Here is a 22959-nt window from a genome sequence, read left to right as displayed (position 1 = left end):
AGACGCTTGGTAACAACTGAGCAAGTGATGCTCATTTTTTGGCAACATTTTCAGCATCGGTTACAAATACGGGGAAAGTTAACTGGTTCTGCCACTCAGTGTGAAAATACAAAGTGCATTCAGCGTGATGTTATGATAATTAGCGCGTACGATATCCCGACAAACAACCCGGTGCGGAATAAATTTCGACACACGAGCATGTAACGTGTAACATTTTGAAAGTGAAATTGCTGCATCACCATAGTGTTGATTTTCAATGGGTATTCTGTGACACCGCTCATCAAAACACTGCAGCTGCTGTGATTTGGATATTGCACTTTAATATTCAACATTTCCTTAAATTGTTCCTCCTTAACGTAAATGATATCTTCCTATTGTGTGGAGGTGATTATAAAGCTGCAGGATTTACTGTATCATCTGCTTCTAACACTCAATCAGACACTCATTTTTTTTACTCCCCCGCCCCAAAACAAACTTATACAGTAGTTATGAAGAGTTTTGCGTGGCAGCTTTGTCAACAAGATGTCCTCACCCTCCTGGTCTGGGGGGTCTATGTCGTATCCATACCCAACCATAGTCCTGATGGCCTCTCTCAGACTGTCTCTGTTCGATTTCTTAGTGCGCTCATCAAGTAAAGCATACGGCACCAGGCGAGGATTACGCCTGCTCTTCACATCCTGAAACACACACACACACACACACACACACACACACACACACACACGAAGATTACCAATAAAATAGAGGAAATATGCCAGCAAAATAAAGACAAGCATACACTACAAGTGAAGACAAATCAGTGATCTTGTATCTTTTGCATTCTCCTTGACAAAACAGTGTTTCAGCAGAAATGTCCAATAAAAACCTTTATCATTAATTATGCTTTAACTTAAAGACCAGACTGATGTGCTGCCACTTCCTCTCTAACTGAGAAGAGCAGTGACTTTCACCTGCTGGATGCCATAGGTCCATCCTTGTTTAATTCTGTCTTTGGCCCACACGTTGTGCGCGTTCTCGGCCAGTTTATCAACCAGAACCTCCTGACCCGCAGTCAGTTTCACGTCAGAGAGCTCCAGTGGCGCAGGCTTATATCCATTAGACATCACGTAGCTGCAGAGGAAACAACAGAACATTTTAGTAACACTGCGTTGCTTGTCGCCATCACAACAAATTATGGAGCAAAATTATATCAATTATCATTTGTTTACATTTCAAGATTACAGTCAGTGCCGATGTCTTAATTGCCTAAATCAATGTTCATGTTTTTCACAAAACCCATTCTATCAGTGTATCATGGACTTCATCTTCTTGCTGTGTCTAAATGTTCGGTGCTGCTCCACAGATTGCCTTTAAAGTTTTTCTCGGTAGAGAACCCCAAAATGCTTTGCGCTTGTGCTCCTTGAAAAAGAGAAAGAAAAGAAAAGGACAGAAAGCGAGACTTACTCTTTGGGGAGTTTGATTTTCTTCAGATCATCCTCGGCGTGAACGTTGACCTGAGCAACGTGGCATCCAAGAGCCAACAAGGTCCTGAGGACAGAAGAGAGATCAACCGTAAAGGCCAGCACTCAAGCTCCATTTCGCTCTGTTAGAGGAGTATGTCCAAGCTTCGCTCCACTGAGAGACTTCTAGATTTTTAACACAGCTCATTAGACATGTATACATCTCGCTGGACCGACACTGATGCGAGTAGTAGCCTGATTTTGGCAGCTGGGGCTGGAACACTATGTAATTGACTGCAGACCTTATTGAAGCACACTGTAACAGGAGAACGCTTTATTGAGCCGAGCCAAATGTTTTTACAGTCAGATGACTCAGTATTTGGCTCAAATATATGGAATCGAACGTTCCTTCAAAATCAATACTCAAATTCACTCAGGAGATGAGAGTCATCACAAGCACCGCTTTAATCTGAGGCCCTAATCTGCTCTCGCGCAGCATTCAGCGGAGAGCAGAGGCAGTTCCATGATTAGGTCAATTGGATTACTCGGCAAACCCGCTCGGCCTTACTTCAGCGTTTCACTGGACATCTGCACGTTGTAGTTCCTTTCGGTTTCGGGCAGCTTGGCGAAGTCCACGAGGCAAGGGTGCTGCCGCTTGTTGTCATCACGGACCTAGAGAGGAAGCAGCCGGGGTTCATTATGTTTCAGCAACACATCTGGAATCTCTCCATCCTTACTTTAGTCCACCTGTCCATAACTGCAACAACACCCTGAAGGAGAATATGATCAAACCTGGCTCGGTATTCAGAAAGAGCACTGGACCGCAGCTGAATTCATCTACAGCAAATGCTGGCAAGACGCGTTGTCGTTTGCGTCCCACTTGGGACTGACTCAAGCCTCAGGTGTTGATTTTTTTTTTAATGAAGCAGAGATAAAGCCCGAATCAGCTCAAAAGAGGACGCTCGGCTGTCTGGTGAGGGAGTCGACCGAGAGAGATTTACTCCCAGCGAGGCCCCGCCAGTTACTCTTTCTCCAACGGTCTCCTGTTAATAAAGGTTAAACAGAGCTGAGGCGCGCAAAAAGTTTAAGCACCGCACAGTGAGGCCAAGCACTCGGACACAAAACAATGAGGCCATAACGGACTTTATCACCGCCCTCCCTGCCAAGTGTCTGCTTCCCCATCTCGGATTCGGCGCAATGTCACTTTGAGCTCATTGAGGCTCGTTACGGCAACACAATTAAATACCAAGCAGCTGTTTGGACCTAAATGTTGTCCTTAATAAACTGTAAGACCCGAGTTCTCCCCCCACGAGAGGAGCACTTCTCCCAGTCTTAATTAATGTGGATGTCACCGTCTTGGAAGGTGAGACACTCATTAAGTTTGTTAAACGGGGCGCAGTGGCGACGGGCCTCAGCGGGAAAAGATTCTGTGATAACCGCCACGGCACAAAAGAGGCGGCACGTGCGATCAGACTTCTGTCAGACTCGGGCTATTGTGCTAGATTTATCCGCAGCGCTGGTCGGTTGCGGTCCTCTTTAACGTCTTTGATACTGCACGTTTGAAAAAAAAAAAAAAGGAAAACGCCAGAGGTTTCAAAAGAAGCCAATTATTTTCACTTCAAAACAGTAAAGCTCTGACTCACCAGTGTGAGTTATTCTCCAGGGCAGGACGGTCCGCTCTGGCCACTCGCAGGCGCTTACATTTGTGAACCTCCATATATAAAAAGAAGGCAGAGCTTTGGCCTGCTCCCACAATACCTATTATCATAGAAGAAAAAGTGCCAGACAGCACCTTTTTGTGTTTGCTGGTCTCTTCTCGCTGTCTGAAATGCCCGGACATAAATTGGGAATAAAGGACATTTGTGCTTTAGTATCAATCTTGTGAAATGCTTTTAAAGCCAAAATAGCTGATGTGACTGACTCCTACAAATGTCTCTTTTTGAAATGCGTGCTCCCTGTGTCCCTACTTTCCTGTTTTCTGTCTGCAATTAGATTTGATGATCCGGACTGTCGCTGCTAAAGCTCCTCTGAAAAAGGAGATTCTTAATCTCAGTGGGATTCTCCTGGTTTAATAACGGTTAAATAAATAGAAGAAAGACAGGTAATTATTGCTATTTTTTGGGTTTAACCTAGAATGTAAATACATTTTGATGATGAAGGAGGCAAAAATAGGATCAAAATGTAGACCTCCGTGTTTACATTTTATCAGCACTAAAAAGTACACTTTGGCAGGCAAACTCTGATCTAATCTGCCTTCACATCAAGTCATTTGAATACTTGAAAAGATGTAACTGTTAAGCCAGAGGATTTGTTACTTTCTCCAACACAGAACACCCTGATGTCCTGTAGCTGTGTGTGCTAACAGCCCAGCCTCAGTAAGCTGTTGTCATCTACTGAGGTATTAATGATAATGGACCATTTACAAGCATTTCAACTGAAGCAGGCTCGAGTTGACCTTGTGTGTATATCCAAAACAGACCCAGGCTGTATTTGTGTGTTACGTGTGATGACAGATAGCGGCTGTACCTTGCCATAGGTCCAGCCCAGCTCGATCTTGTTCATCCCCCACAGCTCGTGGATGTTTTCTGCCAGCTTGTCCCGGACGTTGTCCAGGTGAGGGGGCAGAACGATCTGCGGAGAGAGAGACGGGGGGGAACAGATGGTGCAAGTTGGATGATAAAAAGATGCCAAAGGGACGACAAATGAAAACACTTCTCCTCTTTTTCTCCTGACCACGCAATTGTTAGATTCCTGGGGATTGTGGAGATGTTCACATTATTTTGGCTCTGCTACACTGACGATGCAAGACTGCATTTATTTTGCCCTTTTTGCTTCAGGGCCTCTGCAGAACTGAATATTATATAACAAGTGTGTAAACACTGGCTGGATTCATCTCACATGAGAGATGCCTGGGACCCCCCAAAGGCTTTGAAAACGTATGAGATTCATTCTCTTTCCAAACAATCTTCGAAAAAAAAAAAAAAAAAAGGAGCATCAGTCCAGCTTCAGTGTAGAGAGAATCAGTAATGTTGATGGCAGCAGGTAAATATTGTATCTGGTTTTGAATTTGTTATCTAAAGTTACAACAACCCTGAATAATGTAAGCACTTTTAGACTTCCTCAGGGTGTGAGTTTAAACTCAATCTAATTAGAAAGTTGGTTCTTCTAAATTCAAGTGCTGAAAGTGATTTCCAACAAAATCTCTCCAAGAGTTACTTAAACTGATTGCTTTGTCATCATTACAAATGTCAAGAAAATGCTTTCATTCAACAGTACCGCTAAATATTTCTTGTAAAGAACATTTACTGTTGCAGCAGCAACGCTTCCCTGATGGTCCTGTCCTCACCTGGCTGGTGTCCACAGGAGTGGGGATGTAGGAGGCCTGAGAGAGGAACTGGGTGGTTCCCAGCAGGTCGCGGACCCCCTCGTGGTCCCTCTTGTACTCCTTCACAGGCTCGACGTGCATCTTCTCCTTGGGCAGCAGCGCCTCGTAGCACGGGGAGTAACCGGCGGGCGGCAGGAACTTGAAATCTCCGTGGCGTCCACCCAACAGGAAGCGGACCCTGAGCGGGGACGTTACGCAACACAGTGTGACGTTACGTAATAACATTAACAACAAGGGTATTCTAAAAGTTTCCCTTTACTTACTTTGCCAATGACTTTGAAAAAAGAAAATACAACTCAGCAAATAGCACTGCACACCTCTGCCTTCATCTAATACCAGGGGCGAAGTAAAGCCACCCAAAGGTGGGGATTATCTCCTCCCTCATAAATCTTTCTGCTCCAAATTCATTCTACACCTAGTATCAATATAATTCAAGTGAAGAAAATTGTGGCTTTTAAACCGCATCGATGCTTTATACACATCAAGCAGACGTGGGCTGAGGAGCTGTAACTGCATCTCAAAAACAAATTAAAAACCAGCACCTCTCTTGGGAGTGCCTCTTCAGCTCATCTGCCACCATTTCCCCAATTATAAACCGCGGAGTCTTACTTGACACCTGCCGAGAAGCTGACGACGGGGAAGAAGAATCCCTCTGTGTTGAAGTCCTCGAACATGCCCTGGACGGGCTGCCCGTTGATCCTGAAAGACATGCTGGGAGCGCCCAGATCCAGACAGCAGCTGACCACGTCGTCCGAGTTCAGCAGGTGCTGGTTAATGGAGGCCACGGCCCTCGGGATTCGGCCTAGACAACGGCGGGCGGAGACAGAGAGAGGGAGGATGGATGGCTGTTAGGGCTGCAAAGTCATTGCGAATGTAGGGCAGGATGATGGGCGAGGTGGAGAGAGGGGAGCAGAGAGGTGGAGAGACGTCTTTAAAAAGGGATGGGATGAAACGGACGAGGGAGGAGGCGATGGGTCTTTTAGTGGTTTTGGAAGGGAGGAGAGGTGAAAAAGGTGTTGCGCTTTTTAGGATGACAGCAGAGGAGAGAGAGGGGGCATTCAAAGGACTGGAAGCCCCAAAGCGCAAAGCCGACGGTTGGCTAGGTGAACACAAAATTCAGACTGGTTATGTCCTCTTATACAGACGGAGAGCCCACCTGCATACCTGAAATCAGCAGGGCTTCAGCTGTGGGCTTTAAGATGTGAGGCGCGTGTATCAAAGTCCTGAAGAAAGGTCTAAGGTGGAGGTTGTGTGGTGGGATTTTTATATCATTGTCTGCGCAGTGACTTTTGTCTAAAAGTGAAAAGAGCAGCCCGGAGACGGGACAGCAGGCTGCTGCATTATTCACAGTAACTTCTGTCGAGTCCACAAGACTTTTGGTTTCTGTACTGAACACCATAGCAGACTTGGAGTTACTTCACTGCAGAGGTGCAGACTGGTATTGAAAGATTTACCAGTTTGTCTTAAATGTAAAATATACAACACACTTTTACTTGTATTTGATGGTGTGCCACATAAGAAAACTGAAATGTTTCCAATTTCAGTACAGCTGCATCAATCAATCGATCAGTTGGCAACTTTAAAATTAATTGCCAAATATTTTGAGCAATCGGTGGATTGGGAAAATAACTGAAAAAACTGTCCTTTCTAACATCGATTCCAACAACCTCAAAAACAAACACACCAGGACTGTGTGGAGGTGGTCCGATCAGATTGTACTGACAGCACTACCAACAAAAGGAAAGAGCCCCACAAGTGTTGCACATTTTGATTCAAATGATTCTGAGTGACTGGAACAGATTTTAGGTCATCCGTTTCTAACTGATCCACGTCTACTTGAAACCAGTGAGGAAAACAAGGATAAAACACTAATGTCTGTTGTGAAATAACAAAAACTGTCAGAAAATAGTGTATAGTGTATTCATGTCTAGTGTTTCCAGTCTATTACTTTCATAAAAGGCACGTAAGAATTGAAGTGCTTATCTCAGATGAGGTTGGTGTTTGATGACCTACCTGACCAGAGATGAAGTCCATCGAAGCTGTAGGAGTACAGGTCATCTCCGACGCCATTGCCGCCCCATCCCTCTCCCCCGCCGGGGTACGGAGCGTAGCCCGTAGTGTTGGCCCAGCCCACCCTCAGGTGGGTCGGCTCCCCGGTTACAAAGTGGTCCACCTGGTCGATCACCAGCTCAAAGTACCACTTTTTATACTGAGCTGAGCCTTCAGCCACGCCCAGGAAGATGTTCGGCCTCATACTGGAGGTGATGAGAGAGAAAGTAGCTTCTAGTCAAACAGGTGATATTGAAAAAATATAAAAATCATTGAAGGACGTGCTACTGAAAAAGCCACATATCGGCAACTATCACCCAGCTGCTGCAGAACACTTTCGTTCACAATTTAGTAAACATGCTAGTGTCTTATTGTGCAAAAAAAAAATAAAAAAAATCTCAAACTAACAAAAGCTCTTCTCCTTCATTACCTCTGAACATCATTAACCAGTCGAGTCTGAAGCAGCAGGTCTCTCTTGGGAAGCAGGTTGTCACAGATCAGATTCTGATTGGCTCTCACTGCCACCCCGTTACAAACACAGAGGGAACACAGGACATCCAGAATCTAACGGAGAGAATAAATGGGTTGCACAAATGAATAAATAAAGCGCATTCACACAACCCCGAGCTGAAAATCCGCTGCTCATTTCTCAGTCTCTGCATACTGCAGCACTTGTTCCACATGCACACACTGTATAAAAAGGACTTTCCAGTGTCACTCATCAGCAGCAGCTGTTGTTTACGAGACCTTTTATAATTTACAAGGAAAACAGTTAGAGACTGAGGCATGTGAACACTGCATGTAAAGCACATGGTTGGAATGTCATAAAAAAAACAAGAATGTCATTTCATATGAGGCTTCAGTCAGCTGTGACAAAGGTATTATCACATTGTTCAGAGATCTAACTTGTTGCCTGTTTCATGTTGGAAATAAAAGAAACAATCCACCAGATCAGTCGATCGATCAGTCAGTCACCTTGTGGTTGCGTCCATGCTTGTAGAGCAAAGAGATTATGGATTTGATGTGAGCTCTCTGGATGATGTGCAGGGCCTCTGGACTTTCTACCAAGATACAGTGGAGGACTTCCAGAATCCCTGAGAGGAAAAACAGAACATCCAATCAATCCACCCACCGGTCTTTATTTGCATAGCACCAATTCACAACAAACGTTATGACACTTTCCAAATTGAGCAGGTCTAGACCACACTCCTGGATTAATTCATTTACAGAGACCCAATGTTTCATCCATGTGTCGACGGAATAGATCACATGTTAGGACCAGCAGAACTAGTTTCCTTAAACTCACTGTTACGCTTGCTATATACCTGATGAAGATTCCAGTCTGTCCAGTTTGCTGACCAGCCAGTCCAATTTGCGGGAGAACTGGGTGCAGTTGATCCTGTTCCCACGGATCAGTGCAGCTGAACAAAAGGACAAAGTTTTCACAAGGCTGAATAAAAAAAGCACACAAGGGTTTAGCAAAGACACGAACAATAAGGTTAAAGGTTGTAAAATTAAACCACAGCAGCGGATGTTTCTGACAGTCTGACTTTAAAAAAAAAAAAAAAAAAATCAGCCGCTTTCCTGTGAACATAAAGTCGATGTCTGACATCTCCGGTTGGCAGGTAGGTATTAAAATTCATTAAATCTGTGAAACCATCTGACACCAGATCTCATGAAGTCTTTCTGATGGAAAATACATGGAAGGGATTTTGAAGCGACTGTGAATTCAAGGCGCTCTTTGCTCTCCAGAAAGTTGAGGCGTGATCCCTTTGTGCCCTTTCTCTGCCACCGCAGTGACATTAAGAAGTCTCCTTATTACTTTACTGTCTCATTTTTCACCATTAGGATTCAGGGACACTGGACTGATAATGCCTGTGAAACAATTTAACAGCACATTGTGCCAAAGGAATACTGATGGGCGTCTAATCTCTTTTAATTCTGCCTTTACCAGAAAGCTATCGCTCAGTACGAACACATGGGGTGAGCCGCATCACGAGGCGAGGGTGGGGGATGTTCACTGTGAATGATGTGAATGTGAAATTAAAAGTTAGAAACAGAGAAAAAAGGGACCTGAGGCTGCACATGATGGGTATATTAGCATACTCTATATTAAATGACATGGAAAGCAATTACTATTATATCAAGTAGGAAAGACTGAGCTTTTAGTGCCGATAATACTGTCAACATTTCAATTTGAAAGGGATCGTGTCACTTCCATCTCCAGCACTTGCTTCTCCTAAGACCAAAATGTTTTTTTAATCGCATTTCCACATCTGATCATGTTCTGCACATAGGATAAACAGATTATCTCTAGCATCTGAAGAGCCTGTAAAGCCACTGGTTCTGTTTTCTAATGATTTAGTATGAGGGACGCTTTTAATGTCCATGTCCTCATTATACAACAGGGTGACCACCTGGACAATTAAAGTGGAGTTGCAGTATGTTAAAAACCTTGGCTGAATGTTTACATATTTTGGTGTGTAAATCAGTAAAAAAAAAAAAAAAAAAAAAAAAAAAAAGTTTGGGAATCGGTCCAGTAGCCTGAACACAGGCTGCAGTGCAATCCTTGAGTACAACTTCAACAATTAAAGTAAGTCCACCAAAGGCGCTTATTTTTTGTTACTGACAGGCTCAGCTTGTTTTCTAAAGTGTCTGACGACATTTTGGAGAGGATCCCTACAGAAACGAACCTTTTGTTGAAGAGTCGATTCCTTTTTGTCAACCCAGAAACAGCTGCTGAAAGTGTTGCTCCTGCCAAATCCACCAGCCTCCATTCACAGAAACGGCTATTTTATCATACAGTTCAACCTTAGCAGACACAAATTGAAACTCACCAAAACCTTCCTTGTTCATATTTCCAACAGTCACCATCTGTGGTTTGCTCAGAATCATTCCTAAAATAACCTCTTAATTCCCCAAGTTCGTTATGAAAATACTCCGGCTCTACGAGCTATTCTCCAGCGAAATGATGGATCCCACTGCTTTTCTTGCAAGATCCACCCGTCTCTGCCTCCCTGATTGGCTTGTGTACCTCACTTTTATACAATAAAACAACACCCATTACTGTATGACGACAGCATTGATGGCTTCATGATCCGGGTAAACCATGTATAAAAATATCCAGCATGTTTCTAGACAGGAGAAGGCGAGAAAAGCGGCAGAGTTCAGTTGAAGCTACTGCTCACAATCCGCTGGTATAGTTTCCCCGGTAAACACATCGACCTCTTCGGCTGTCGCAGCAGCAGGGTCTCTGGGCTTGGCAGAGCGGACAGGCTGAGTGTCCACGGGGCAGCACAGCAGCAGCAGGACAACCAGGTGACAGACACCAGGACTTTCAGCATGCACATTCATACCCAACTTAAACCAATAAAGGCAACCAATCAGGGGTAGAGGAGGGTGGGTCTTGCAAGAAAAGACGTGGGAACCACACTGTTCACCTCCAGTGCGCCTCTAATCTGTCTCCTCCTCCTCTCTAATTAAGGGTGAAGAGATGAACCAATACGGTTTCTGTGCATTTTTTTGTTTCTGTCAAGTTTGAATGCAGTGTGTAAACTGAATCTGACGGCTTTGGTGAGAGTGACGTAGTGGACGATACCTTGTGAACAACAGGGATTTTAGCTTGTACAAAGGTCATTTCTTTAGGGATTGCTGTGAAAGTATTGTCAGACACTTACAATAACAACCAAAGCCAGTCAGTGGCAAAAACAAGCACTTGAAAAATGACGTATTTTGACAGTCGAAGCTGCTCTCAAAGATTACATTGGAGTTGCTGCATGGCCTGTGTCTTGGCTGGTAGCTGAGGTGATCCACTGGACCAGCTCCAGAACATTTTGTACCCATTAGCCAATAACAGACCAAAATATGCAAACCTAGGGTGCGTAATCCCCCTTTAACTTAGAACTAGGTGTATTCCGACAGAGTTACCATGGAAACGGGAGAAGGTCAAGACAAACAAGGTCGCTGCGCAATTCATCATGCAAAACCTGCCTCACCAGACTGCCTTCACATCCTTGGGGGTGACCTCTCAGTGGGCAAGGCTGGAGTGTATTCAGATGTGGGTTTTTAAGCGTGTGTTTTTAAACGTGTATATGTGGGAGTACATGCTGGGGAGGCGATGATGAATATCAGGGCAGTCAAGGTTAGCCGAGGGGAAGCTGTTGACAAGAAAGCTCCAATGACAGCAAAACAAACCACCCAAGAAAAAGTTCATGAAAATAAAAAAAAAACTTCTCAGGGTCACAGCTTTTAGCATTCATAACCCAGTACAGGCCCCCCGAGAGAATGGGATAATGCCAGCACCTGGTGATGGCTGGCATTTCGCTAACGATGCTATCATTTCATCAAATACGGCGCTGAATGCTTCATAATGGGCCCCGCACTGATCTCAGAGAGGGATGTGACCTCGGCAGAAATCAGGACAGCTCGTGAAAGAAGAATACAAGAGAAAATCTGCCCGTGCTTCCGTCACCGCTCCCTTGTCACAAATAATTATACATAAATGTCGTGTAAAGACTATCACCGGCTGTGAACTCCAGATGCAGGAAAACAACAAGCAGGTTGGGGTTGGTTTATAGAAGTCAAAGGAAGGAAGGAGGAGAGAGAGAAAAAAAACAAAAAAAACAGGCGACATAAGAAGCGTCAGCTGAAGTGTGAAGAAGAGGGGAAGGATTTGGCGAAGACAGTGGGGGAAGATTGATGCCGCGCGTCTACCCGGGGTCAACAGCTGACAAGAGCTGACAGAAGATGTGGATATTTGCTATGATCCATCGCTCCGGCATCCTTACCCAAGAGTTCATAGAGGAGGTTGAGAATGTCCTTCCATGCCGCGCCCGCCTCCTCCCCGGCCATCTCTCCGAAGTGGGCAGCGCTGTCGTACAGGTTCATCCGGTCAATGCATTTGGACAGGAGGGTCAGCATGCCCTGAGACAAAAGGTCATCAATAATCTGTGATTCACCTCATGACAGAGGAAGTACTTTCTTTTTATAACAAGACTTACAAAAAACTTTTCCCATCACCTTATGGATGTAATTCAGATTGGTAACAAATTCACTTGGTTTTGTAGTTTAGCCGTTTCCTGTTACATTTTCTAATATGTCATGCTGTTTCTTGTCTTTTTTTCTCTCACCTTTCTGAATGCCCTGGTTATTTCCAAATGTTTGTTGTTAATCATCCCTCCCAAATGTATCTAGCCTTTGAGCTCCCTTATTAGTTACCCAATACTTGAGTGCCTTGTGAATCGAGTGCTCCAGCTCTTTATCTCTTTAACTCTGACTGTTTTGGATCTTGGTTGTCCTGGACTTGCTTGGCTTTATGGTCTTCTTGACTCACTGCTTCATTCCTGTAAGTCTTTTGTTTGAGTTTTCTTCATTTTTCTTCATTTAATTATTGAACTGCCTCAGCTCTGCCTCCTGTGATTGCATCTGGGTCGACTTCCTTGGGCTCTGTTTACACAAGCATGCACACTGCTTATATAGAAACTCATTACAAATACTGATGACGAAAATGTAGGAAAGAGTTACAGTTGAGAGCTGTACAGGAGCTAAATTTAGGCTCCAGGTTAATTCTAATTACTTTAAAAACGCTCTGGTCTCAATCTGACCCTAATATTAAATATTAAGATTCTTATTACCCAAGGGATACATTTGCTGGCACATAATAAAAGGAGGCCACAATGCACAAAGGGCACAATGATAATCATGTATTACTTTTTTTAAAATTTGTCAGGGAAAAGCTTTTTTGCAATTAGATTTCTCCTCCCGGGCACCACCGAGGCTTATGTTTTGGGACCCTGACCAGGGGCTGCAACAGGTCTGGTCAAGAACCTTTGTTCCATTTCATTTTGCATCTTTCCAATCATTTCTTTCCATCTCTCTACTCCCAAACTGTCCAGTGAAATCTTTTTCAGGAGACCTTTATGCTGTGATTTAATTACTTCTGTTCATTATGTAAACATAGTATTAAAGACGCAAAACGACCTCCTTGAGTTTAAATAAAGCGGCAATTTAAATTTCAATCAAACAAAAGCTTTTCAGAGCACTATATGACATACGTTAAATGGTTTAAAATGTCATCACGATACGCCAAAACTGAAGCTGCTCGAGCAGGTAAAAGAAACGCACTTTGGTTTACCGAGCAGTTAAATTATTCACTCAGTCGAAAGTTTAAAGCTCCACATCATCCGCTCTCACCTCCTCTTTGAAGAGGTCTTGACGTTTGATGAGCGAACGGAGAAGACACTGCTTCACCTCGTGCTCCAGCTCTGAGTCGGGCTGTTTGAAGTACTCGATCAGGTCGTTCAGCGTCTGCAGCACCTCTTCAACGTACCTGGCCACCTCCGTAGACTCACTCTCCATAGTGCTGTCCAAAGCCCTGAGGGAAAGACACGGAAGAGACGAGGGTATAAAACGCGTTCGACAGAGAAGACGGATGTGCTTGCGTATAGCCCTCTTTGTAATTACTTGATGAAGTTGGTGAAGAGGAACGTGGTGTTGCGGATGATGCGGGCAGCCCGAGACTCCTCGTGCTGACAGCGCTGCAGGATGAGCCCGTCGTCCATGTGGCCCTCAGAATGCAGGCAGGCCTACGACCAGGACACAGAAATATGCATTTCATCGCTGTAACAGGAGCCACGCAACCACATCTATGAGGCCAGTTTTGAAAATAGATCTATGTATTGTCAGATTTAGTTAGGAAAAGATGGATGATTAAATCTGTACAACTTAAACTGCCGTCAGAGTTAATGAAAGAGGCATAAATACTCAATCACATCAGTATCTCAGCATTAATCTGTAATCATCCCACATAACTGCAATGATATAACAGACATTGATCCTGAGGCTATATGAGAAGCTATTTAAGAGCGTAGTGACTAAGTGTGAGTTTACACCACGACAGCTCACTGAAACCTGACTCGCTGTAATCAAACGGCATAATCAAGAAGACGGAGGAGGAGGAGGAGGGTGGGGGTCCTCCGTGCAGACTGACCATTACCTCCAACATATCAGGCGCACTGGCACGCTGCCAAAGCTGCAGGGACTGCCCGGCGCCAGAACGAGCTGGCGTTTTGACGACCCTGGAGGTGTGCCCAGCGATGAGCAGCGTTCGTGTGCCGCCCTAATCCCCCCCTGTCTCACCCAAAACTAACTGTCACCCTCCACGCCGCCCATTATCACATTTTAAAACAGGTTGCGACATCAAGCGTGCGGTGGGGGGGTGGGTGTCAGGGAGGAGAGGCGTCAAGAGTATCCGGGTAGACAATGAGTGGAAAATTAATGTTTGCCCGGGTGGGGGGGCTGGGGAGTACACCCTGGTTTGAGTGGGTGTGATTTGCCGCTGTGAACACGGACTCAGAGGTGTTGGAGACGAGCTATGACAGGCGTTCGGGACCTTACTGTAAACAGGTAGACGGACGCCAGATACCGTGGTACACCACTATGCGCCGATGCATAGTGATACAGGCAGCAATGTATATGGCCATATACATAGTTATTTGTATCACTATGCATCGGTGCAGTGATTGACTCATCGTGACATGACAGAGGCTTCCAGCTGTATTCACAACATGTTCCAAATAAGTCCCAAACACCACAACTAACTGTGAACTGTGAGAATAAATAAAAGCAAGAGCTGGCATGATCGCAGATATGAACAATGACGCAAAAATGTCCCCACCTCGCTATGAGGAGAAAATCTGGCATGGAGGTCAAGTGTGTGAAGGTGTGTGTTTGTGTTCATGCCAACTGGATAGAAAGAGGGCGTGGCCATAAGAGGGTCTTATCACATAAAGGATTTAAAGAGATGCACAAGATTTTTGCGGAAAGGTTGATCCCAAGCCAGCAGACAGCTGATAAGCTTACGGCTAAAAGGGGATGTGACAGTGGTAGTGGTCTACGACAAAAAGGTGTGTAACTTCTAAATGGATTCAAACAGCACGACCAAACTTTGCAGAAAGATACCATTTTCCCATTCTCATGCGCATCCTGTTTACCCTTCTCTTCAGGGGTCCCAGACGAGACGATTTGGCATCAGGCGCCAGGTAGGACAGCCAGAGCCCCGTCGCCACGTGCATGACAAAGCAGACGGAGTCTCCGTACTTGATCTCTGGCACTCCCATGCCGTCGATGTCCCTCTTCGGGCCCAGGTCGCCCTTTTCCTGTTGTGTTGACATTGAGAAGCACGGACTCACATTACCAAACATACAGCAGAGAGGGAGAGAAAAGCAGCGCATACACACACACATAATATATCTCCGTTTGTCATATTTCAAAGCCCGTGTACTTACAGTACACGGGCGTTGAAATATGACAAACGGAGATGTATTATGATTAGATCGTAATCGGGGAGGCAGGTTGAGGACAGCGCACTCATTGGCCTGCCAGGATGTTGCTGCCGGCCTCATTAGCTCTGCTATGTTTCTGGCTCGGCAGAGATGGAGCGACGCAGCTGATTGCAGTCGACAGCAAGTAGCAGGGAACATATTAATGCCAATGTTCAACATGGCAAAGCGTTGACCTTTGTAGATACAGGAGCCGCACTGGCACTGGGATGCTAGCACAATGGGAGGGGGGCGTGAGAGTGGATGAAGAAGTGGATACAAAATGAGAGTCTCTTTCTGCGTGTGTTCTTCCAAAGCAGCATGAAAACACAGTGAAAAAGCCTGCGTGTCCTGCAGGAATAGTGATTACTGAGGACAATTACACTGTGCTGTCAGCGGGGAGAGGGGGTGGGTTTGGAAATTTAAAGCCTCCAAAGTGGGCAGCACTCAGGAGGATTTCATACCTACTGTAGATAAAAAGGACATCTACAGGGACGCAGTGGTTCTCTGTGAAGGTGACTCACGGCTCTGTGCTGTTTGCGTGGCAGCAGCCACAACAGGATGATGAAGTGGGACATTTTGCGCACCGACAGAGCCGACAAGTTTGATAATCAATTAATCATTTTGGCTGTTTTTGTCATTTCTGATAGTAAATTAAGAGTCTCTGGTGGCTGGCTATATGAAGACGGGCTCTGGGAAAATGTGACGAGCATTTTTCACTATTTGGACTATTAATCAGCTGGAATGGCACTTAGCTCCTCCAGCGCCCAACAGTCCCCCCTTTATTTCCATCCAGCCTAATCTGACGTCAAACTCGGTAACCATGCGTCACTCTAAATTTTTAAACCATCCATATGTGGATGAGCCGCATCAAATCAGACTCACGGATACCTGTCGCCCAAAAATGGCTGATTATTTTTTCCATCACGATCCACACACAAAATCCTGAACCTCCTCGGTGGAAGCAGGTTTTATCTTGATATTTGCAGATTAATTGATAATGGATATAACTGGTTGTAAGTGTCCATGTTTTATTTGTTTTTTTTTTGTTGAATCCAGCTTAAAATATGTGAATTCAGCATGATTATCTATACAGTATCCAGCTCTCATTAGGATCGATGATGGATTTAGGTGCGTGCTCTTAAAACTGTTATCCAAATAAAATAATGCTTAATCATTCATTATTTTTTGTCTTTCAAAGAGACGAGAAATCAAACTGAGACAGCAGGAAAAAACACAGTGAAACTCTCTCTACATCTAAAGCTGCAGGATTTACAAGAAACAACATATCTGAGCACCACTGGACGGCTGAACGACAACACCGAAACACGTGCTTCCAGTTGGAATTTTAACTAAGCCACGCGTCTCTGTCTATGGCTTATTTTCGGCAGCGGGGCTATTTCTGGAGCGCGCGCCATTAAAACAAAAGAACTAACGAGCCCTCGGATTGAGAGAGCGCTCAAAACAAAGCGTGGGATAAAAGAGGGTTTGTAATTGAGGAACAGAAATAGGTGAAGGCGAATGATGGAATATAAAGCCACCCCGAACATGCGGCCCTATACATCACACCGGATGTTATTGCGTTTCCTTTGAATTCCCCGTGGGAAATGGCTTCATCCCGGCCGGTTGTTGGGCCAGCGATGACATGACAACATTTGCAGTGCCGTCGACTCAGCAGCTGTGAAAAGGTCAATTCATCGCGGCGAGCCATGAGCTCATTAAGAGCTTACAGACTCATGTCGGGAGTCTTTGATGAAGCAGTCAGGGGGGAAGATATTTCGAGTTCCCTTCTAATGAGGTTAGTTGACTTAAGAGCATTTATTTACATCAACACCCGGAGCGGCTTTCAGACGGCCAGGCTGCCTTGCTCAAGGGGCACGTCACAGCTGGTTTTCAAAAACAGAATAAATTACACTAGCACAGAGGTGGTGAGTACTGACCTTGGAGGGCCTGAAGCAGAAGGCGGTGGCGGTGGTGTGGCACTTCTCCCTGTCCTGCAGCACCAGTCCGCGGTCTTCAGTCAGGGCCAGGTAATGGCCGGTGGAGAGGTGGCGCAGCCGGAAGGCCTGACCCCAGCGAATGTGGCTCCCGCTCCAGCTGAACACAGAGAAGTGGCGTGTCACCGGCAGATTCGATATCATCAGACTTCTCTGGCTTTTTGACGGCACTTTATTGAGGATCAGATTGTTTTCTGTTTGTTTAATGCAAAAGAGTCTGTCGTTCCGTTCTGGCAAACTCTGACTGAGATTCAAAGCTGCTCCAGAGAAGGACTGGTCGTCAGAACCCTGGATTATTTGGTTTGTTTTCTTTGTAGTGATTGAAATTTGCCAGTCACACCTTTTATTATTGCAGGTTCTAGAGAGAGAGGCGTTTTGTTTTCCCTGCAAAACGCAGAATGGAACATCGATTCGTTTTCCTTTAAAATGCCAAAGATCACAAATAACCTCTGCGTTGCTGCACCTTCCTCGTGGTGTGTGCTTCACAGACACCTTTAACTACATTATTTGATAAGAATTGAAATGCACTACACCGATTAGCATTTCGGTTGATTTATGGCTAACGACAAAACAGTTTTTCTAGCAACACAACCACACCACACTCACGCTGAGCCACTTCACTTTGCATTGCAGATTAAGTCGCCAGATTGGAATATTTTAGGAAAGCTTGTTAAACCAATCTGCAAGTGAAATAAGGACGTCAGCGGAGAGATGGATAAAGTTCAACATCCTCACTGTCGATGGAGCTCAGCCCCCCCCACATCCACCACCACCATCACCACCACTGGGGCTGAGAAGCAGAACATGAGCCTTAATAGATGCACCTGTGCCATTTCAAAGTGTACAGACTCTGACAGGCAGTCCCAGTGAGAGTCGGCAGACGATGTGACGGGAGAGAAGATTGCGTGGGTGGCCGGTGGAGGAGAGGGAGGCAGGGGGAGGGTGATAGACAGAGACAGAGAAGCAGATCGAAAGGGATGGTAAACAGAAGCTCACCTGCTGAAGGACTCTGCAGTCTAATTGGCAGCGACAGTTCGGAGCGGAGGGAGGGGAGGTTTATATATAACCTACAGTGTAGTCGCTGTGACATTTTCTCGCTACTCGTCATAAAGAGATCCCCTTCCTCAAAGACAGCTCCTCTCTGTATTTCTGGGGGGGAATCTATGTCAGGGTTTTACACTGCTGACTCGGCGTAAGCGTATGTGTTCACCGCGTGTGCGTCTGGGTCTGATCTCACCTGATCCTGAGGGGCTCCAGTCTCCAAAGCGAGCGGGCTTTTGACGCTCCTTTCCCCGCTTCATAGTTTACTATCCTGAAGGCAAAATAAAGACACAAGAGGAGACTTCTGTTATCTCTGAGTCTTCCAGGTCACAGTGGGAATAAAATGCTTGAAGAGATTCTGCTCCTGCTACATTTCTGGCACAGGGAATACCATTAATTTTGATGAAGTGTCACTGCTCCCAAAATCACATGGGATCTAGTACATACTGTATGTATTTGAAATACTTCATCTCTTAGTCTGAAAGAAGGTATCACTTGTTCTTTTGGTTTACTGATTCTGGAAGGAGAAAAAAAAAAAAAAAACAGACGGGGGGAGTCAGAGGTCATCGTCAGCTTGAAACAACACTTCTTACGATGGGAGGAGTTGAGGTTATTTAAGCATTTCACGCTGAAGGATGATGTGTTTGTTTACTCAATTCCTGCAGAAAATTACCCCAGAAGTTGACAGTGAAAGGATCTGACCAGGGTTCCAGCGCTTTCTTATACCACCTTCATCCTCCATACAGTGTATTTGAGACACAGATCAAATGTATTTATTGTATGGGACACTGAGAAATTGGCAGGATTTATTGTAGTACTTTTAATTGATTGGCTATTTGACGCCGTCTGCAGGTGCGTCTTCTGCGGTCAGTGTGCTGTGTGCGTCTGTAAACCCTGCTAGTTCTCATTACAAAACTTCTCGGTGCACTTCAGTTTCAGCTCTCGCACAAAATAGACAGAGTTTTGACGAAATGATCAAGACGTGATCTTGGAACTACTGGGACACACCAACCTCTGCTCCTCCTCACTCTTGTCTGCTCCCGGGATGGTCAAGCTCTCGTCATGACCGTGACAGAGACGCATCACGTGTCCACCAGTCAGGAACCCTAAAGACAACACACGACGACGACAAACACTGTGTTACAAGAGCACGTATGTGTTTCTCGTTGTGTTGATGTCATGGAATCATCTAAAAAAAAAAAAAAAAAAACAGTTGGGTTATTTCATCACTGTTTCCAGACTTAAACTGGCCAGAGGGGAGTCGTACTATTTTATGAAAACAATTTCTAAAATGCATTCAAGTGTCTTTAAAAAAAAAAAGTTGGATGTTAGGAGTTTGGTATTTTGGTTTCTGCGGTCATGAACTTGCCTACAGCCATGCTGCCTGAAGAGCAGGTCGGCTGGATGTTCCACAGGGTCTGCATGAAGGAGGCGTCCACCTGAGAGCTGCCATTAGCGATGGAGAGGTGCTGCAAAAAGAGAAGCAGGTTACACGCGGCTTTATACGGTAAAGTGTTGGCGTACTGCACAGAGAATGGAGATGTCCCAGTGGTTGGGATTAAAAACAACTTTGTTGTGTCTGTCCCCTGCAGCTGCCAAACAGTGTTTAACGCCGAGGGCGAAAGAGCACAGCTGCACCAACGTTTCTCTATGCGGCAATGTCCAGATAATCCTCAACAATATTTCCCTCCAGCAGACAGGACTTGGAGCGGCTCTGTGTCCCTACAGGCGGGATTCAGAGTCGAGTGAGAGCTCCAAAATGATCCGAGCCTTCAGCTACATCCTCTCAGATACATGTTAATATGGTACATCTCGTTTCAACTCACTGAACTCCCCGAAAAAGAAAAAAAAAGTAATTTACATAATTACAGAGGCCAAATATAACCATCCATTTAGTGTTTTTTTTATTAGTCTGGTGTTTCAAAAAATGTTCGGAATACCAAGTAATTCGGTGACACCTTCCCTGTGTGCTGACAGATGATACGGACTGATGGAGTGCGGCGCATAAAAAAAAAAAAATACTGCGTGGATGAAAGCTGCACGAAGCTGGGCTGAACAATCAATCAATAGCGTTACTGAAATCACAACGTGGGCAAGTGTAATATCCAACACTGCAGGAGCTGCAATTTTTTGATAAAGTTTAAATGTGTCACAACATACCATTATAAATGAAGCACTGGGGCGCTGCTGAAATGCCCCCGGGCCTACAAATCATCTTCTCCAGACGTATGGGAACATGCTCATTTGGTACAAACCCCAGCAAAAATCACGTTATGAATATTTATTTATTTATTTATTTATTTTGGGGTGAATTTAAGTGCAAAAAGCAGCATTCTCACCACAGTCCTGACCCGTACTGCAGTTGATATCTGCCACAACAAATATTTTTCTATGGATATCATTCAGAGCTAGCATGTATTCAAACTCTTTTTGGACTCGCTCTCATAAATTTGAGTGATTTTATCGTTTATCATTTTGTTAATCAACTCAGAGTTTCTGGTTTCCTTACTCCTCTACAACAGCAATGACAACAAAAATACATTCACGAACAGCTTCCTGAGGTTCGGCGAACACCATTTTCTGACATTTCATAGCCCTGATAACTAATAAATCAAGAAAATAATCGAAAGATTCATAAACAAAAAAACAATTACAGGAAACATTTTCAGGGTGTTTTGAGTTACTACTTCAGTAGGTTTACATGCTTTAACGCTCAAAAAACACATCAGATTCCTCATACTGTCGAGCATTACAGCTCTGTTTTCCCCCCCTCCATCTGAAACACTCCGTTTGAGCTCCGGTCTCTTTAAGGCCCTCTTTAATACCAAGTCTGCTCTGATTGGTCAGTGCACACAGGCCTGAGCCAGCACTGCTAACAACAACAGAGCAGTTGTGCTGAATTCATTCTTAGGTGCCAAAGTAGCTGCTAGGAGGAAAATATGCAAAGATCTGACTCACGCTCCTGCTTTTTAACTAACGTTTCTCTGTAACAGAAAGGAAAAAAAGCAAAATAGCGTAGTATGTCTCCTTTAAGGTAATAGTCAGTTGCAGCTCTACTTTAAAAAACCTGATGCAGAGATGCAAAGGGGAACTGCTGACATATTTCAGCCTGGCTGGTCAAAAACACACAAGCAACAAACGCCTCGGTCCCAACAGGACCTCTATGATTGTTCACAGCGATGGAACACTGATTGCTTTTTGCCTGAATTTCTGATGCGTCTCATCCTTCAAAAGCTGCGGTTCTGTCGGGCCGAATCAGGTGAAGACTTCCCATCGGGGGAGATGGGAGTCTGGCACTTTGCCAGCGTTGCTTTAATTGCACATTTCCCTCCCCGAAGGGCCGGAGTAGCTACAAGCAGACAGCGCAGCTTGCTCGCCGATGCGTGGCACGTCCCTGTCCCCTCCCCTCGCCCATTTCTCCCTCCGCCTCTCCCTCCGCCTCTCCCCTCACTATACCTAGTAAGTTAATTGAGGTCGGGAGTATAGCTCTGCATAGGGGAGACGGCATTAACTCTAAGCTCATCAGTCAGACGGACGCCTTGCCAAAAAAATTATTTTCAAAAAAGACAACCGCACAGGAGGGCTTTACGAGTAATCAGATTTCCATTACAGATAGCGGGCGTAAAGTTTCAAAGGTTTCCCCTTGAATTGCCGTGTCACTCTGGAGTTGGCTGGAGTGAGACAGGTATCAGAGCCATCCAACGGCTGTGAAACTTTCCCAGAGTGGCTTTTTGAGACAGGCGGTGAATCGAGGCAGATAACTCCAGCTATGTGGGGCGCATAATCTCCCAAATGTGCTCCGTTGTCTGACTCTGAACTCCAGCGAGTTTAGGGGCAAACTATTCTGTTCTGACATGAAAACATTTGGCAGAGAAATAACAAAAAAAAAATAAAAGCCCTCAAAACAACAGCAGGGAAAATCCGAATAAAGCGAGATCTGACGAGCAAACCAGACAAAGGGAAATGAGAGGTGATACAGCGAGCATCAGAGATGAGAGGATGTATCTGATGTATTCAGACCGTCTGCAAAATTGTAAATATTCATAAGAGGGAAAAAAAAAAACTCTTATCTGGAAATGAGAGCAAGTGGAGGGCTGCTGATTTAATGAAAATGGTCTGAGATGCAATTAGCCCATCGTCTTTTAAAAAAAAAAAAAAGGCATCTTGCTTCTAGAGCGCGGCGCCGTGCATCGGAATCTTTGCACCAAAACTCTTTTGCGCCAACAAACATATTGATTTAACTAACTCAGAATCTCATTTTCTTTTCGGTTAGGGGTCAGTGTGAGAGGATCGGCTTTGCTGGACTCGACCTACCAGGTATCTCTCCGTCGACACGCTGACGAGGATCAGGTCGTCTCCGATGCGGACTTTCTCTCCCTCAGATCTCTGCTTGGACGCGGGGTGGATGGTCCACCAGCAGGACTCGCCTGTTGACACGGATACATTACTCGTACAGTAATGATGAAGTAGAAACACATATGGGCAGGCTCGACAGTCCAACCCAGTCGCTGCAGATAATCCTCACAATTTTTAAAGCTACCCTGAGTGGCAAAAAGCATAAAAATAGCCATAAACTGAGAGAGACTGAAGTAGCAGTTGAAGTATCGTTCCCACTTGATAAACAGCCCCAAGCGATTCTGTAGTTCATATGTCAAACGTAGCACAGAACACGGTTAACAGTGTTTCCTCCATTGGCCATTGATTCCGTGTCAAGGTTAGGCCGACCAGAA

The 22959-nt window shown here is 45.0% G+C and overlaps 1 protein-coding gene across 4 annotated transcripts in view; it reads right to left on the bottom strand.

Moving 5' to 3' along the window:
• LOC119013079 (ryanodine receptor 3-like) overlaps positions 1–22959 on the bottom strand; it is a 122318-nt gene that overhangs the window by 63612 nt on the left and 35747 nt on the right. For all 4 annotated transcript variants that reach the window (XM_037087434.1, XM_037087435.1, XM_037087433.1 and 1 more), the window contains 20 exons: positions 22544–22656; positions 19599–19698; positions 19242–19335; positions 18426–18500; positions 17132–17288; positions 14865–15029; positions 13336–13457; positions 13066–13246; positions 11661–11796; positions 8199–8294; positions 7849–7967; positions 7304–7437; positions 6838–7079; positions 5434–5626; positions 4786–5002; positions 3966–4070; positions 2008–2111; positions 1444–1527; positions 951–1110; positions 533–677 (listed from right to left, as the gene is read on the bottom strand). In XM_037087434.1, coding sequence (XP_036943329.1) covers positions 533–677; positions 951–1110; positions 1444–1527; positions 2008–2111; positions 3966–4070; positions 4786–5002; positions 5434–5626; positions 6838–7079; positions 7304–7437; positions 7849–7967; positions 8199–8294; positions 11661–11796; positions 13066–13246; positions 13336–13457; positions 14865–15029; positions 17132–17288; positions 18426–18500; positions 19242–19335; positions 19599–19698; positions 22544–22656 — 2742 coding nt within the window. The remainder of the gene's footprint in view (positions 1–532; positions 678–950; positions 1111–1443; positions 1528–2007; positions 2112–3965; positions 4071–4785; positions 5003–5433; positions 5627–6837; positions 7080–7303; positions 7438–7848; positions 7968–8198; positions 8295–11660; positions 11797–13065; positions 13247–13335; positions 13458–14864; positions 15030–17131; positions 17289–18425; positions 18501–19241; positions 19336–19598; positions 19699–22543; positions 22657–22959) is intronic.

This window comes from Acanthopagrus latus, chromosome 22 (genome assembly GCF_904848185.1).
Source record: "Acanthopagrus latus isolate v.2019 chromosome 22, fAcaLat1.1, whole genome shotgun sequence".
NCBI lineage: Eukaryota > Metazoa > Chordata > Actinopteri > Spariformes > Sparidae > Acanthopagrus > Acanthopagrus latus.
This window is presented reverse-complemented; position numbering and strand designations above follow the sequence as displayed.